Source organism: Thunnus thynnus, chromosome 3 (assembly GCF_963924715.1).
Source record: "Thunnus thynnus chromosome 3, fThuThy2.1, whole genome shotgun sequence".
In the NCBI taxonomy this organism is placed as follows: Eukaryota; Metazoa; Chordata; class Actinopteri; order Scombriformes; family Scombridae; genus Thunnus; species Thunnus thynnus.
The window spans coordinates 34265991-34285210 of NC_089519.1; the positions used below are offsets into that span (position 1 = coordinate 34265991).

The window sequence follows — 19220 nt, forward strand, 5'->3', positions numbered from 1 at the left end:
CTATCATTACATTGTTTTCACATTAAATGTTCATATACTGAAAACTTTCAAAATTCTCAGTGTCTTTTTATACTTCCTCGTGTTTCTTTTACATCTTCTCTTTTTGCCTTTTTGTCTTACATAAAGTACTTTGAATGGCCGTGGTCAAAAAAACAACACTTGTAGAAATATTGTTCTTCAGCTTGAATATGTAAAAGACACATTAAAAGGGATACAGTATCTGCTTGTAACTATTTCTTAGATGACACATTACAACAAGAGTTGGTGCATTTGCTAAACCTACTCAAATAATAATTGATCCTAAAATGATGGCAGGTAAAAAACAAAAGAAGCAACCAAAATAGTTTGAGTTCTTTATTGAGGGGGTTGGCTGTAGAAAAGGAGCAAACTCTATGTTTTAGCACCTTAATACAAGTTATAAAATTAACTGCTGGTTCTCTGGGTTCTCCTGATAAACACAACAACTGGCTGAAGAACATTATGTAACATATAGGCTTGGAGAAGGAGAAGCATTTAATTCACAGAAACCAAGCAACAAAAATGTCTTAATTTGGAAAATCTGTTATATTTAATTACAATCAAGATTAAATTTACAAATTTGGAACCTGGGATTTTAATCAGTGCACATGACATTAGCATGTAACATAAGTTAAAAACACAAAAGGAATTTTACAAATGTTGTTACCTGGAATTAGACAAAAAAAAATATTTAAATACTGGGTGCAGCTGTCTAAGGCATCTTTAATTCATTAGAAAAAAGATCTAGAAGTCTTATACAAAGCAGGAATGAAGCTATACAATGTCACATTATATTTTATTCCTTACACACTGTACAAAGTCCATTTCCTTCTGGGCTGGCCACGCCAACCACAACACTAGGCAGCTTAACTTTAGTTTTTTTTTTTAATATCCTACATTTACTGTGTCTAACCAGACACACACTGTATGTACATATTCAAACATGAAAATACAAACATAAATATGAGCAGGCTCTGTCTATCCATCCCAATGGCATTGCATGTCTCCAGACACATTCTTGAAAAAATACACCAAATATTGGCCACCTAAATTATTTATCGCCCTTGTGAAGCACTTTGAGGAAAACTGGTTAAAAGTGCTTTAATAATAAATCTGACTTGACTTAAGTTCTTGGTCAAATTGCCAAGCAGTTGCTTGCTTTGTATTTAGAGCACCACAGCTTCAGCAGGCTGCACCATTCATTACATATGTATGTCACAGTATTTAAACACGCCACAGTGAAAACTCAAACCTTCAACACAGACGTAAAGCTGCTACCAACTGCCTGATGTTCACCACGCTAATTTGACCAAAAAGCTCTTTTGACAATAAGTCGGTGTATTTCTTAAATGAAAGGAACTCCCATACAAGCTCAGGCTTCAAACTGACTGATGACCTGTAAGTGAAAAGTCAGTACATCTCCGATATATCAACAACGATATGAGCAACAGTATGTTTTAAGTAACTTGTGTGAATACTGTACAGTAGGCCTAATGCTGGTCATCTGTATATCAACAAAAATTAAAACGTCTCAAGTGTTAATTTAGAATTAAAGCTATCACATAGCTGTAAAAAAAAAAAAAAAAAGTTTTTGCATCTGGTGACACGATTGTCAAGTCAGGCCAAAAATTGGAAATGCAACCATATATACAGCAATGCATAGGCTACAAATCACCAAATCAAACCATGAGTAAAGCAGAATAGCAGAATAGAGTTACCCTGGAATTTTGTCTTTTTATTTCTCAGTACACAGGATGATAGTAGGGCTGGGTATCGTTTCAAATGTTTGGATACTAGTGCTGTCGCCATACCTGACTTCTGGTACCACTACGAAAATGATACTTCTTTCGATACCTTACTTTGAAAACATATTTTCTTAAACTATACACACAAGTAAAAAAAAAAAAAAAAAAATTTTTTACAGTTAACAAAAGAAGCATAAGTTATCACGTTGTTTAAACACAAACAGCCACACAGGAACTTGAAGTCTAAAACTGGTAAAATTTGGATTTAAATCACAAACTATAAAATCGAAGAACAAAGAAAATAAGAGCATGAATCTGACCAGACATTTCGATGCCAACCCTCAGGACTTGATATTCAATGCTATGGACCCATTTCAGCACCGGTCAGTACCAAAAAAGTATTGAAATTCGATACCCAGCCCTAAAAGTAAGCGTACCCGTTGTGGTATCCAAGAAGGATAACCAAATGTGTAGGAACCTGGTTTGAATCCAGCAGGGAAAAGGAAGGTTTGAGCAGGTTTGACACTGGGGTGGTCGACTCCTCTTGTTACTTATATTTCACTTGAACTAAATCGTAAGCACCTGATGACTCGAGAGACCTTTCTGACCTTTTTTCAGAGTTATCGATTCAGCCCTGTCGCCCTCAACGACACAGGAAACGAAGAATCTCTCTAGAAAGCTGAACTTGGAGAATTTTAGGTAGTAGATATGATTTGAAACGTGAAAATAAACGCTTCTCCGTTTCCATCATCCTGGCCAAACTACTCAGAACAAGTCCAAAGTACCATGTGGCATGTTATCTTTTAAAGCTAACAAATGATGGTGAGCCATTTTCCAACAGCCCTGTCCCAACGTCTGGCCAAGTTACTCAACGCTGTCTCCTCTACCTCTTTCATTAACTTTTCGGAGGAGTTTCTGTACATCGGAGCATCGGAGTCCTCCACAGCAGCTTGATCCTTCCAGATGTTACTAATGATCTCCTTGTTGCAACTGAAGAAGGTGACATCCCTTTTCTTCATGATCTCTGTGCAGCTTTTCATAAGGTTGATCACAAAATACTGACTGATTACTTCAGAATTTGGTTGGGTGGCTCCCTCTCAAATCTGGTGTTCCACAGGGTTCAATTCTGGGTCCTCTATTATTCTCCTATTATATGTTTCCACTCTGTGACATCATCCCCAATCATGATAATTATTTTCACAACAACAAAGATATGATGTACCAATGAAAATTGAGAGAATCACACCCCTTCAAAAGGCCCAAATATTGCCTTTTAGAGCTCTCAAATCTCCTTAATGTTGATAGAAATCATTTCCATATTACTGTCTTGTCCCTGCACAAAACTCCATCACCAACCAGACACAAGATAATATCAATATAACCTTACTATGCATGTTTAAATGTGATATTAGACTCAGATTTGTTTTGAGTCATCAGGGGTGTTCAGTCTTGTTTTTTTGTTGTTGTTTTTTCCAGTTTTAACATCCTGAATTTCCAGGAAAATTCTGTAATTAACATTTGCTGTCACTGTTCCTGCAGGAGTCGAGATATTCAATCTCAACAACTCTTCTCTTGTTCCCTGTTTGTTTGGAAATTGATTTTAAAATCTGAATGACAACTTTTAAGGCACAGTGAGTTCTGGCCCTGCACTGCATGTTAAACCTTTTACGAGCCTGCGCTCAGCCTGAAATGCTGCTATTTGTTCTGAGGATTTGGCAGCTCAGTGACTGTTTGAAACTTTGCCATAAGAGATGCCAGGCCTTGGATCGCCATGTTGAAAGAGCTCCTTCCAGCTTGATCAGTACCCTCAAAGCACACTTGAACATGTGTTAAAATGTTCTTTTTACAGCCTCTTTGTATCTCTGCTGTAAAATGTTTAAATTTTTAAATTTAAGTCTCATTTAGTCTGTTTTCTTTTGTATGTTGAATTCTCTCACATGTCTACTTTGTAGATCAATTTAATACAATTGTATGGGAAAATGCTATAAATAGTTTATTAATATTATGTGTGATGGTATGCATATACACAGATTTGTGTTATTTTGGCCGATGTAAACTTCTAAAGTTTTGTTTGGGGAATTTCATGTAATGGTCCCCAACTTTTTGGGTATACAGGTTTTAAATCAGCAGACTCCTGCTGAAACACAAATAGCTTAAAACAAAATTACCATTCCACTGAGGTAAAATAAATTTTTGTTAAATGTACAAAATCCGGTGTTGAATTTCTTTTTTTGGTGCTTGATGGCCAATTTCTGGGAGCTCCTGTTGTTGTAAGAACAAAGAAATAAAATAAAACTTGTGCAAGTAAAACCAATCAGGAGTTGAGGGAAGAAAAACAAAAAGAGCCGAGAGGGAAACTGTGACTGGAGTCCTGTGGTCTTGGGTGTTGGCATCTGAATAATTCTGTGGAAAATCTTCCCTCAGAGAAGTTCATAAATAAGCAAGCAGAGTCGAGCATCTGTGTCTGAAGCCTCGCCATCTCGTCATCTTACGCGTTGAGGCGGAGCTGGTGCTGGTCTCCGCTCAGACCAGAAAAAACAAAAATAAACTATTATTAATAAATTTGCTGGATCAGTTTTGAAGTCCACCAGGAAGGATTTGTTTGTACACCACGCTACAAAGTGTCCCAGAGGAGTGAGAGAGGAGATATACAGACTTTTTTTGGAGTATGTCCCACTATGGGACAAGTCACAGACACTCCCTTGGTATGGTCTCCTCTGCCCCTCCTTCCTCTAACACAGTCTTTAGTTTATGAGAGTTTGTCTGCGTATACAGTCAACATACTGTCTGCTCACAGGTTCTTGGTGTTTATGTGAGTCTTGTAATGCTTCGTCAGGTGGTCACTCCTCATGAAGCGTTTCTGACACTGGCTGCACTCGAAGCGCTTGTCTCCTGCAAGAGAAACAAAAAAGAAAGTGGTTGGGTAAAGGGGGAAAAATCTTCCACTAAGGCTAACGGTAACACCAAAGACAACAGGAGCTTTCTTGTGTTTCAGTGTGTTTCAGTGTGTGCGGCAGACAGACCTGTGTGTGTCCTGGCGTGCCGCTGCAGCTCGTCGCTGCGTGTGAAACGTTTCCCGCAGAAAACCCAGTTGCAGACGAAGGGCCTCTCGCCGGTGTGCAGCCGGACGTGAGCTCTGAGCAGCGACGTTTTCCTGAACGTCTTCTCACAGCCGGGGACGTGGCAGATGTGCTTCCTCTTCCCCACCTCCCCGGGCCTGCAGAGCGTCCACACACAAACACGCTCAGTTAGACGAAGTTCTCAGGGTAGAAGGGAGCACTGAACACAACTCCTAACGGTCTCTAAAGGTCCAGTCTCTATAATTTAGTGGCATCTAGCCAAACGGACTTGGCAGAAATGGAATATAATATTTATAAGTATGTTTCAATTAGTGTGTAATCACCTGAGCCCTTTATATCTACATAGGAAGTGGGTCCTCTTCCATGAAGCCCATCATGTTTCTACAGTAGCCCAGAGTGGACAAACCAAACACTGGCTCTAAAGAGGACCTCTTGTGTTTTTTGAGGCCACCGTAGGTTCTCCTTCACGCTTGGAGAGGGAGGAGTATTCAGTTGGTTAAATCACCACTAGATGCCACTAAAATCCTACACACTGCTCCTTTAAAGCATAAAAGGGAATTAAAAACCTTGAAAATATTATATGCATGCAAAGAATCAGAAACCTTATTCACCAAGCACATAAATAACTACAAGGGGTTCGTTAGAGATAACATTTAGAAAAATAAATCTTTGCTTCTGCAACTCGGAAAAAAAAAAAGTATTTATTTATTACACAAAGGACTCAAAATGTTTAAGAGCAAACATCTAGTTCAGTAATTAATTGAACATCTGTCCTTGATACCTATTTCTAGTTAGTATTATTCCATCTAATTCTCCATTCATTACACTCTTATCTGCGAGTCTGCGGCGTTTTTCAAGAGCTGATTCAATCCTGTGATGACTAATAGATTAATGTATGTAACTATAGCTGCATCCCAATTCCTTACTACACACTAATAAGCAGGTTTTAATTATAAGTATGTACTGAGTTCACACTGGAAAAGTATTAAGTAACTTAGTAAATTAAGTATTCTCAAAAAAAAATGGTGTAAATAAGCAAATCTCTAAACTACAGCTGCTGGTTGGGAAACAGTGCAGGAAGACTTTTAATTCATATCTTTCACTGTAACTTTCACTCTCCTGTTTGATTCTGTCTTGTTCTATTTTACCTTGTTTTTATTTCCACTTTAACTTTTTTAATGTTTCTTTTTATAACGTGTTGTGTTTCTTTTGCATTTTGCCTTGATGTCTTTTATGTTTTATGAAAAGCACTCTGAATGGCCTTGTTGAAATGAGCTATTCAAATAAACCTGCCTACACGACACAACGCAGAGAGAGACCCACAACAAGTACAAAACAACAAAATATATTCATTTTTTACAGTCAGCCAGGTACTTTTATCATGTCAATTCAATCTCTTCCCATTTCTCCTGTTACTCTCCACTGTCGATTATCTAATAATGATCTTTAAATATGAGAAAGGCATCAAATTCTGGTATTTTTTGTGAATGTTTCACCCAGCACAATACCACGGAAAACCTGCATAAGTACAAATGTAATACTGACATGTACAGTATGTGTTCATCTCCTAGCAGCCGAGCCAAAAGTAAATTCTGGACATATTTACAGGGATTTCAGTAACACGTTCATCATTATCCATGATCAATAAAATCTTCATCCGTTCCTCGTGTCTGTATAAACAGCCGTTCATGTTCTCCTTTAACCCTCGGAGCCACACTCACCTTTTGTCTGCGTCTTTACAGTTGGGGCAGGTGCAGGCCATGCGTCGCTTCTTCTCTCCCGGCTGGCTGGGAAGCTCCAGGGTGAGGGTCTGATCTACCTGGATGGCCGACTGGCCCTGCGCCGCTGCCAGCTGGAGCCCTCCGCCCTGCATCGTCTGCACCGTCAGGTGCTGCTGGCCTGAAAAACACAGAGACAGACTCACTGAAAGAGACGCAGCAGGACTCCGGCCGGGGCTGCCAACTTCCTAATTAGAATACGAGTTCACTGGCAGGAGCCAAAGACGACTGAAACTCTGATTAATGATTAATGGTGACATTAACATAATACAGACACATGAAAGCAATGAACTGACAACATATTCTAAACAGATGGAGTTTCTATCTGGAGTTGATTAAGATGTTTTTTTCTTTTTTTTGAGAAAAGTAGGAACTCTTACTCCAAGCCACAAAATGTAATCGTTTTGCATTTGTTTGTGTTAAGAAGCTTATTACAGTATATGTTTGAACATATGTGATGTTTATTTTGACGTATGCGATGATGAATCTGATGTCATGTTTAATATATGAGATATAAGTTTTGATATTTGTGATATTTTTGATGTACTTTATTGAATAGTTAATAGCTTTGAGATGTTGATTAGTTAACCACGCCTGCCGGGTGTGTATGGATGTATAAATATGGGTGTGTTATCCATTTTTGCAAACATTTTGACCTGATAAGGACTCGAGTGGGATTGAAATGTTGTTCTAACTGATTAAATGTTGTGGCTTAGAGTAAGTGTGCATGTGTGTGTTAATAATTAACAACATAATTAAATTATTCTGGTCCCAGTCTATAGTGTCTGTTGCTTGTTTCCAGAGAAAGTCCATCAATTATGTCCTCAAGGTCATTAAAAAAACCTGACGTAGCCTTGGACCAACATCAGCTCACCTCCGGCGTTTGTGATGGTGACAGGAACTCCCTGAACTTGGACCCCGTTGATGCTGATGGTCTGCACCGCCTGGGCTGCTGAGGAGAGCTGTGACGTATTCAACGCGATGATTCCCCCCGCCGGGGCAATTTTAGCCAGAGTCCGCTCCTTCCTCCCCCCGGCCAGTGTCCTCTTGGTGCCGGCAGGTGACGAGGTGGTGGTGGTGGCGACAGAAGTGGTGGGGGTCGTTGTTGTGGACACTGTATCCTGGATCTGGACAGACTGCCACTCACCCGATGCTGTTTTGAAGAGGATCTGAGAGAAGAAAAAGAGTTTTCATTGTTTCCCCTTCATGCTTTAAACAGTAACGCAGCTGAAACTTCACACTGTACATAATAATCACAACGGATGCAAACCAAGACCAACAACACCAAGTCAGAAAGGTGAGACGTTGTCTGAACGAATACCTGCGTAGGTGTCGGCTCTGCGGCGGCGACCTGCAGGCTCGAGGGGACCGACTGTCTCTGTGGGACCTGCGGCAACGTGGCGGAGGCGGCCTGCACCACCTTCAGGGCCTGCTGGGGGATCTGAACCACCTGAGAGTCATGTTTGGGTTGGACCAGCTGGACCTGCTGCACCACAGCTGGCTGCCCGGGACTCTGCACAATCAGCAGGTTGTTTCCTGCCTGTAAATACAAACAAGAGAGAGAAATACAGTGATGCTTAAAGCTTTTAGAAAACTTATCTGGAGTGATGTGACCATTTTTCACCATTTTCTGACATTTTATGGACAAACAATTAATAGATTAGTTGAGAAAATAATTGACAGATTAGTTGTTTGGGCCATAAGATGTCAGAAAATAGTGAAAAATGTCAATAAGTGTTTCCCACAGCCCAACATGCTGTCCTCAAACGTCAACAACAAAAGATGTTCAAGTTTACAGTCATAAAATCCAGTAAAATTCAAATTCGTTTGCAGTTTTGGCTGCTGGAAAATAATAGAAGGGTAAATCAGTGAGGTCTCTCAGATGTACCTGAATGATGTTGTCACCAGCTTCTATCAGGATGGTCTCCATCTGCTCTGGGGGAGGGGAGGCAGCCTGTGCAGGAGGAGGAGGCGGAGGCTGAGCAGCCAGAACCACTTTCTTCTTCCTCCCTCGTCGTCCCTTTCCTGTAGTGGGAGGGGCCGCTGCCGTCTCCGTGACGATTTGAGTCCCGCCCACCTCTCCGGTAGCCACGTTGAGCGGCAGCGTGAGCCCGCTGGGGAGCTGCACCATGTTTGCGGCGGTGTTGTTTGACTTTCGCAACTTGGGCGAGGGCTTGATGGCTACAGTCTTCTGCGGCGTGACCGGGGTGGCGGCTGCCGCTGGCGCCGGCACCGTCATGGGAGTGGTGATGATGGCCTGGTTGGTGCCTGGTATGAGCTGGATCTGGCCCCCCTGTGGCATCATCTGGATGGTCTGGGCGCCCTGGATTTGCGGCATCACCTGGTACTGGATGTTGGCGGGGGCGGCGGTGTTGGTACGAGCCGGGCTCTGCTGGATAGTGAGCACGATGGGGCTGCCGGGGGCCGAGGAGCCCAGACCGGCGGGGAGCTGGATCACATTGCCCTTGGCTGACAAGAAGCCCAGGTTTTTGGGCGGAGCTGGGGCGATTGGAGCCGGCTTTATGGGGAGGAGCCTGCGAGGCTGCGGCTGAGCTGGAGGAGAGGTGACAGGAGCCTGAGCAGCGGGAGGGCCGATCTTACTACAAGTGGCAGCCAGGAGGGCCAGAGGAGAGGGCTGGGTCTCCTGCAGGGAGACACACAGTCAGACGACTCAGATACAACACACACGATCCGCTCGCAAACCAGCCTGACAAGAATCAGCACTTAGAGAGACAGAAGGTGAAAAAACTAAACCAACAGATATCCAGAGTTATAAACATGTAACCAGGACATCACCGGAGAATAAAAAGGAGCCTGTTACACATACATGTGTGGACCATGAGGCTGGATTCTATTAATAAAATCTATTATCACAATGATTTTCATCAAATACTTTGATGCTGATGTATGTCAATATACTATAATGCGAGAATGTTTTAATGACTGTTGGTGCTTTAAAAGACGAAAAAAACAAAATGTATAACAGTAAATTCTTAGTCAAGTGGATGAAATAACCAAGCAAACAGCACTCAAAACAAAACAGCTAAATCATTTCAAGAAATTGTGTTAATTAAGTCAGTTCCAAGTAGCGCTACAACAATTATTCGATTAGCTGATCGAAGGAAAATTAATAGGCAACGATTTTGATGATCAAAATATTGTTTTAGTCATTTTTTAAACAAAAAATGCCAAATATTTGCTGGTTACAGCTTCTCCAATGCAGTGATTTAATGCTTTTCTTCGTCATACATGATAGCAAAGTGTTTCCTTATACCTACCCAAAGATTTGGGTAGGTATAAGGTATATTAAGATATCACCTTTAAACCTGCAGTGTGAAACTTTTACATATAAATGAACATCTGTTACATTCAAGCTCTTGCCAGACAAGTTCACACAATGCTGATCACCGCCAGATAAACCACTCTGTATTTCACAGTATGATGTAGTTTTTAATGTTTTCTATGGGCAGAGTGCACTAGAGACTTCCGCAGGCCGAGTCGGCTAACTTCCAGTTAGCTCTCTGCTAACTTGAATAAGGATAAAATAGTTTGATCATGCTGCTCTTCTAGACTTTCCAAATGTTATCAGACCGAATGGATCAAACTCTGACAGTGAAATCATTTCATGCAGGTTGTGTGACGCTCAAAACTATTTATCCACCGTTTTACAGCCACGACAGTAGTGACAGAGTAAGATACAGCAGAGCCTGTGATGTAAGTACAACAGTGTTTTTGTAATTACTCTCACTGCCAGAAGGGGGAGACAAAAGTCCCACAGACCAGCTTTAACTTTAAGTTATTTGAAATTTTAACAGCATTTATATAATAATTCATTGAGAAAATAATCAGCATGTTAATCAATAAAGAAAATAATTGCTAGATGCAGCACTAGTTGATCCACTTAGTAACTTTTGGAGTTTTCAACCACGTCTTACCTTCAGCTGAAACTGAACAAGACTCACACTGTTCCCAAAGTTAAAGAATCCAAGCTCAGACATTTAGCTCCACATCACAGCTGTGACGTCATATTGATATAATCTCCAAACTCTCAACTGTTAAAGTAGTAAATTCACTGCATCATCGAGCTGCTTCACTGTGTCAGCTCTCACTTCATTTTTTTTCTCCAACGCACTGAAAAACTTAAATTTCCAAAGTGTGATCCCGGCACAGAGGAGTCACGGGTTAAATGAGATTAAGATGAGTAAAAAGAATGCGACCGAAGCGTAGAGAGTAGCGGGACGCGGCGTCCGGCTGTTACTCACTTGTGTGGAAGCGGTGGAAGGCTGAAGGTATTCGCTGGGACTGACAGCAACAGTGGTGGCCATACTGTCCTGTTGTTCTGGGAAAACAAACACACACACACACACAGCAGAGTCAGTTTCAGGCTGCCTGCGCTGCAGCATCTATTTTCAGCGGTTTGACGGTTCAAGAACATCACACAGGACATTCCTGCGAAACAGAAACACATCTAAAAGAAGGAGAGCTGTGTAATCCTCATCAGTTACACTAATGAGGCAATTAACTTGTAAATATTTGTAGAGCTGCAGCGATTAATCGTTTCAGTTATTATTTATAAGCAAATATGCTGAATATTTGCTGGTTACAGCTTCTCCAATGCAATGATTTAATGCTTTTCATCATAATAAACTGATTATCTTAGTTTTTTGGACTTGAGTAGCAACTAACAATTGATTTCATTATAGATTTAATTTTCTCAATTAATTGTTTTGTCTATAAAATGTCAGAAAATACCCGTTATAATTTTACCAAAGGTCTTATTTTGTCTGAAAGCCAAAGATATTCAGTTTACTATCATATATAACAAAGAAAACCATTAAATCATCACTTTTAAGAAGCTGAACGCAGCAAATGTTCAAGCATATTAGCTAAAAAAATGACTAAAACAATGATTCAATGATTCAAATAGTTACTGATTAATTTTCTGTTGACTGACTAATCGATTAATCAATTAATCAACTAATTTTTGCAGCTCTATCTTGGACTGTGATTGACAAAATAAGTTATTTAAAGACGTGACCTTTGACCTTTGATTCTTTTCTCTCTATTTTTGGATTGACAATAACTGTTAGTTGTAGCGAGTCAATAATTAGTCGATTAGTAAATTAATCACCAACTGTCGACTCAAAACGATGAATTGATTGAGAAGAAAATGTCTCTGATTCCAGTTTCTGAAATGTTAATATTTTCTGTCTTTAGTCCTTTATGAACATCTTTAGGTTGTTGACTGCTGTTGACATTTTTCACCATTTTATGAACCAAACAACTAATCGATTAATCAAGGAAATAATCAACATATCAATCGATAATGAAAATAATTGATGCAGGCCTCAATATTTGCATGTAAACATATTCAGTCTCTTACAGCATTAATGAAAGACAGTTTTAACTAAATATATATAAATATTGAAGGCAGGACATCCATTAGAGAGGTAACTGTGGTGTAATTATGACGCACTGTGCTGTTTAGACATATGAAGACCACAGGATGATACTGGTGTTCTGCTGGTTTAACCCTCTTTACTACACGTCCCAGTTACATGTGTTACTAACCATTTCCTAGTTCCACTTTTTCTCTCCCAATACATAATCAAAGGGTTTTGATTAATACTAAGTTTCACTCCAATACCAGTCAATCATTCCTCTATATGTAAATGAACACAAGGCTGTAAGTAAGTATAGAAGGAGACCAGAGCTGCAAAGATGAATCAATTAGTTGACTGACAGATAATTACTCAGCAACTATTTTGATAACTGATTAATCGTTTAAAATTGATCCTTTTTCAAGCAAAAATGCCAAACGTTTTCTGGTTTCAGATCTGAAGCCGTCTTGTGTCATAGACGGTAGTAAACAGAACATCTTTGACTTTTTGACTGTTGATAAGACAAAACAAGACATTTGAAGACGTCACCTCCAGCTCTAAGAAGTTATAAACAAGACATTTTTCACAGTTTTCTTACATTTTATAAACAAAACAGTAAATCGATACAATATTATTCGATAATTAAAAATAATCATTAGTTGCAGCCATAGTTGAGACTTTGATAAAAACATTTATTTTACTGTTTATTTATAATGTTCTAGAAAGTTATAAAGTTATAGTGATACCACATATTTATCACAGTGATTAGAAGGATTTAATTTGGATCTATCACATCTAGCTGACAACTGATCTGTTTAAACTAATATTTATGTTGCTTGGTACTGGTGCATCACTCATTTATTTAGATTTTTGAGGTGTTTTTGCCTTTAATCAACAGCAGACAGTATAGAAATGGTCAGACAATGAGAGAGGTTGAACCAGAGACCAAAATAAATGTTTCTTAATATTAATCATTACACCAGTGGATGAAAATTATCTTGCAAACAATTATAAACTGAAACAAGTATTTAATTACAGGCATTATAATCTCTTATTTTTGTTAGACAACATATTTATCTTTAGTTATTCACTGCACACTTTCAATCTGCACTTTATCAGCCAACATTAAAAGGTTGCCAGCGATTCACTTTGATTGATTATCTATCTGAAATACCTTTCCAAGTCTCAAGTTCATTCTCATGCAGCAACCTACAGCTGTCCGAAATGTGAGAAAGAAACATGAACCATCTGTGAACAAGGCGTCATAACCGTGTGTGAAACATCACAGGTATCTTCTGCTAAAGCTGATGTAAAGTAGCATCAGGTAAGCTGCTTTCCATGAAGTTAGCCGAGCTGTAATGTTTGGCCTTGAAAAAGCATAAACACAAATAACTTTGACAAACACTTATCAGACTACTGGCAACCGTTCAGATGCTCTCTAAGCAGACAAATGCTCTTTTGGACTGCAGTCAAAAACATAAAGCGAGAAAAAGGCAGAATATTTATTAAGATAAGTATATTATATTCCTGTTCATATAGCAGCATAAGTACATTTAGGGCAGGCTGCCCAATAGTTTAAAGAACAGGGTAAATCTTAGGCACCAGGGTTAGATGCTGCCTGACGGCTAAAGTGGTAAAACATACATATGATTTGAGTAAACTATAGTGCAATACAGCTTGTACACAACATCACAAGTTTTTAAAAATATATATCCTGAAACAAATTCCAGTGCAACAGATACATTTACAGATTAAAAGTAGGCAATCTGCTGCTGCTTCTGATTTTATGTGGCCGTATTGCTTGGAGGGTATTTTTCAGTTTAACTCCACATACAGTTTGTCATCAGACAGTCATGAACACAGGAAACAAACTGAATTATTAGTATTCATAGTATTTAAGTACATCAGCTGAGCTCAAGGCTTGGAATCAAACAGCGGGTGATCATAACCACATGACAGCCACAGAGCAGTGTTATAGCAACCAAAGCGACAAGTGCACAAGCTGCCGGGGAAGTACCAATTCATCGGCTACTCTACGCCATCAGCATTAAAGCAGGCTTTACTACCAACAGCCCCGGTTTGTGTCTCTCATGTACCATCACGTTCAAGTCTGACAGCTAAGCATTTGTATTTTGAAAGCCAAGAAAGAAAATGTTTGAAATATTTTGTTTTGTGCAGTGGGCACATATTTTTTTCATCATCCAATGACCATCTGGGTTTGACCACCAGGTTGTTTGTTTTTTCAGAAAAACAGATGCTTAGCTCCCTGACGCCAAAGTCATGATAAGAAATGAGCAACACAATCTAGGGCTTCATTACAACCACACTCAAACATGGATAAAGATAAACTATGTTATGTTTATTATGAATGAAATGTCTGAAATACCAAACACAGATTGCTTAATTCCGCCACCTCATCTGTCAACACTGACCTTTACCCTGACAAAAAAAACCAAACAGTCTGTTTCCTCTCATGTCGTCACTCATCAAGTATTAATTGAGAATAAGTATAAATGCAGCTGGTACTTTAAAGGGCAGGTTCACAGTTTTTCAAGCCAGGAGCCCAAATGAACACTGAAATTGAACAAATCCACAGTGTGTCCACACATTTAAAAGTTGATGTGAAACTTATATGAGGCTTCAGCAGTCTGAGTGAGTCATATCAAGTGGATATCTGACACATTTACAGTCTTTTTAGCATCAAATTTCCTCTTTGTGTTTCCTCGGATAGTGTTTCCCTGTTGAGCTGCAGTAGAAGTAGGCTATAGTAACAAAAAGAGGGACTTTGGTACTAAAAAGACTGTAACGTTGAAAGATATCTACTTGATTTAACTCATTTGGACACTGAAGCTTCATATTAGCTTCAGATAAACTTTTAAATACATTTCTGCACAGAAGGAGGACTGTGGATTTTGTCCCCCATCACTTACATTGTAAGTGCATTATGAAGGGATCTTATCAGTATGAACAGGAGGAATGTTTACAGCAAGAAAAACATGTTTCAGTGTTCATTTGGGCTCCTGACTGTTGTTTTAAGATACACTTGAAAAATTGTGAACCCGTCCTTTAAACTTTCACAGGAGGACACTTCAGCCAGCTGAGCCACTAACGTTAGTCTCTCTTAGCTGAGATACATTTATGGACATACTAACGTGGATGTGTTATGGCAGAGCTGCTAAGTCAGCAGATATCTTCACAACAAAGAGCCCTGCTTCTGCGTTTTTTTTCCACAACCACCACCAGTTATGCAAGTGTCTCTTTAAAGCCTTGCGAGTAATAATACAGATAAGAGAGAGAGAAATAAAAAGGCAAAGCGGCCTCAAAATTGATTTGCAGCTAACGTTAGCTGGCAAGCTAATAACTGACCGGGGCAGAGTGAAGCAGCTAGCGGCTAACTTAAGCTGATTTGATCCGTGTGGAGCTTAGTTTCGACTTGAAAACGGACCGATGTGGCACCGTTACTTGCACTATGTATTCAACTTTGTATTTTATTGAGGATTTGGTTGTTTCAGATTTGTAAAGACAACAGACGGAGCAGCTGTACACTCGGCTAGCTGACGCGTAGCTAGCGAGTCAAACTCTCTTTGATTAAAAAAAAAAGGTAGCCGTTTTCCGGAAGTGCGTTGCTTCTTTTTTGCTTCACACAACTGCCGGAGTCGCCCTAAAATATACTTAATTGCACCACATCGTGTCCCCGTGCGTCCCCGTTCAAAATAAATACAATGTTTTAACGAAGCAGAATGTAATATAAACACCAATGTTTTAATTCCTACCCACCGCTCATGACGACATTCGCTCTCCGCGAGCCTTGAAGACCGAGCCCGTAGAGGAATCCGCCCGCGCTGCTGCACCAATCGACGGACAATGGCGCCTTGAGCGACGGCCGTTCCGATCAATCGGCTGGAGCTGTCGTTGTGATTGAAATTCGACTGAACCAATTCGGATACAGAGTTTTGCTACGTCAATCGATGGATGACGGTTCCACCAATGGGATGTCGAGGTTATGCTTGGAGGGGGCGTTTTTCTCGAACGAGCAGGAGAACCATTTCACTGACGTCCCTAACGGCCAATGTGAGTTTTGAGGGGCAGTTCGGTCGAAACAAGAATGACAACCGTGTTGATCAATGAGCTTTAAGACCTGTTTAAACTGCCCCGTGGTTTATTATGACGAACAGACCTTTACGTAGGAGAACACAGACCGCTATAAACCGGTGTACAGGGATTATAACAGCGGTGGGAAGTAACTAAGTACATTTACTCAAGTGCTGCACTAAAGTACAATTTTGAGGTACTTGTACTTTACTTGAGTATTTCCATGTGATGCTACTTTAATATTCCACCCCACTACATTTCAGAGGGAAATATTGTACTTTCTACTCCACTACATTTATTTGACAGCTTTAGTTACTTTTCAGATGAAGATTTGACACAATGGATAATATTACAAGCTTTTAAAATACAACACATTGTTAAAGATCAAACCAGTGGTTTCCAACCTTTTTGGCTTTTGACGTCTTACAAAAAGCAGTGTGTAGTCGGGGTCACATTTCACATGTCTATGAGTTGTTAACAGCTCCACCAAATAGTGATTTTTCCCTCTAAACTTCTCACATGCTTTCATTTCAATAAATGTTCAAATGATCCAATATTTCAGCAAAAATCAAAGATTAGAGAAAAAGTCCAAAAAACTGAAAACAGATTTGTGTATCAGAACTTTGTTTTTTCTTCTTTCCTCTCCCATTAATCATCTCACGACCTCTCAGATTTATCTGCTGACCCTTTTGGAGGGGCCCGACCCCTAGGTTGGGAACCACTGGACTAAACTAGCTAACTGTATATAAAGTAGTGTAAACTAGCTCCACCTCCAGCAGCTACAACAGTAACATGCTGCTCTAACACTGATGCTTCACTATTAATAATCTAATGATGTCATATATAATAATATATCGGTCAGAGGGACCAAACCATTACTTTTACTGCAATACTTTAACTACATCAAGCTCATAATACTTATGTACTTTTACTTAAGTAGGATTTTTCATGCAGGACTAATGTAATGGAGTATTTATACATTGTTGTACTGGTACTTCTACTTAAGTAAAGGATCTGAGTACTTCTTCCACCAGTGGATTATAAATGTATTTTAAAGCTATGAACATACATGCTGTGATCCTATACTTCTTGGCCTGTTAATGGCGTGTAGTTAATTACTGTATAGTTACAGATTGATTCACCTGGTAGTTCTTATTAGGCACCATTTCACACCAGAGACACCTGGCTAAAACATGTATGCAAGCTGTTGTCTATTGAGATCTTTTGTGTCCAATACAACCTGTACAATAGGCTGTGGCAGTTCATCTTTACCTATAGTATTTAACAGTGGTGGACAAACTATTTGAAGCATTTGCTGTAAGTCCCCTTCCACTCAAAAATGTGTTTTTCTCCTTGTTCCTACAGTTGGATGTTTGAGCCTCACCGTGCAGAATGATGTATGTGCAGAGTTTGACACTAGGAGACTGTTTTTAACTCAATTCATCTGCTGAAAGTGGAAAGTTTCTCTGTGCTCACTGAAAATCTGATTTTAATGTACCTATGAGCATGATTTGTTTAGCGTTTGTGCACTGAAGGCTTCAAGTTTCCACATCACACCTGTGTGAGTTAAATATCGGACCAAGATTGGCTTCCAAACTAGTTGTGATGTCACAAATCATGCTCCCAGACCTGCTCCATGAACTCAGATTTTCAATGAGTGCAGAGAAATTTTCCTCCCTCAGCAGATTAATGTGTAAACAAACTCTGCACATACATCATTCTGCACAGAGAAGCTCAAACATCCAACTGTAGGAAATAGAATAAACACTATAAAAATACTCCATAAAATATAAAAGTCCTGTATTCAAAAACTAATTTAAATGAAAGTGTAGAAGCATAATCAGAAAAATGTATATAAAGTATTAAAAGTGAAAGCACTCATTATGCTAATGGCACCTGTTAGTGTTATTATATCATTGGCGTTGGGGCCAAAATTATGATTTTGATTAAATATGGGGAATTGAAGTAGATCTATTATAGATTATTTGAGATTAATTGTTGTTGGAGTGTTGAAACTCCCTTTGTGACAATCAGCTGATTGAGGCTGTAATTGTATCAGCTGGTATATAAGAGCTCTGAGCTGTTATGAAGTGTCTGTTCTTTGGTTTGTAGCCACACAGTTGATCGCTGAGTTAAATCTAAGTTGTTTTTTATATCTTTTATTAATATCAACCCTTCTGTAGGTTATCTGGTAAGAATCATTTGTTTGTGGAAAAGAAGCAGCACAACGGAGACTGAATGAGAAGGGAAAATAAATATGATAAAAATCAAGAAACCAGTGGACTCTGAGTGATGTTTGAGTGAGTGAGAGCAAATTCGTGGATTGAAAATTGCTCTTTTAATAAGTTCACTGTTAATTATGTATTAATATGTCAACTCCTCAAGATTATGACCACAAGATGGAGGATGAGGACCTGTCATAGTTAATATTGTACGTCAGTGGTGCAAATTTCTAACTAATTTCCTATAAATCAAATTATCTGGACTCAAATGATATGGAGTAAACTTGAGGCTTTTGGTGCCTGCTTTGCCTGGTTTGTAATCCAGCCTTGATTCTGCAGCCTTGACATCTTGACACTGAACTCTTGTGTTTGAACACTGATTCAGGAAGACTTGTCTTTATTGTTTGGTGTTGGTTACAAACCAATGAGAAAGGCTGACATGATCCCAGCTCCGCCATGAGGGTCTTTGAGCCTGTGGAGAAAATGTTCCAGTCGTGGCTGTCAGTCCCATCTGTTGTCAACATCCGCTGACTTGGCCTCCAGCACTGTGAGCTAAGATGAGCTGTCCCTCTTTCTCATTGGATCGCTCCCCCGTGACTCTATTCACATCCACAATGCATGCGGCCCTTTTCATATAGGCTTTTCCCAAAGAGCGCACTTGACCTTATTCACATTCTGTCGTCTCTGTTTCTCCCTGCATCGCTGCATGGATTTTTAAATCGCTTGGGAAACCGGAGTCCTGCTTTTAGCTCCAGCGCTTTCTCCCTCTTCACCTCAAGTGTGCTGTAGTTGGCGGTGGAGGATGCAGATACTGTCTATCACCTTCTCCCCCGAGCACCTCTGTGAAGAGCCTCAGAGAGAAAGAGCTGCATAATTTAACTGGGATATCTCACTTTTTTTTTTT

General features: G+C 39.6%; 1 protein-coding gene across 2 annotated transcripts; it reads right to left on the bottom strand.

The window, feature by feature from the left end:
- Nucleotides 1-339: 339 nt before the first annotated feature.
- sp2 (sp2 transcription factor) lies at nucleotides 340-15886 on the bottom strand. Of its 2 annotated transcripts, none has more exons than XM_067585508.1 (8): nucleotides 15780-15886; nucleotides 10884-10960; nucleotides 8510-9265; nucleotides 7943-8161; nucleotides 7496-7790; nucleotides 6565-6742; nucleotides 4787-4980; nucleotides 340-4655 (listed from the first exon to the last, which is right to left on the bottom strand). In XM_067585508.1, exons 1-8 carry the CDS (start codon nucleotides 15784-15786, stop codon nucleotides 4555-4557), a joined length of 1827 nt encoding a protein of 608 aa, XP_067441609.1. In that variant the 5' UTR covers nucleotides 15787-15886; the 3' UTR covers nucleotides 340-4554. The 2 variants fall into 2 exon arrangements, with proteins under 2 accessions (XP_067441609.1, XP_067441608.1); XM_067585507.1 differs by lacking the exon at nucleotides 15780-15886 and adding an exon at nucleotides 13177-14756.
- Nucleotides 15887-19220: the final 3334 nt, after the last annotated feature.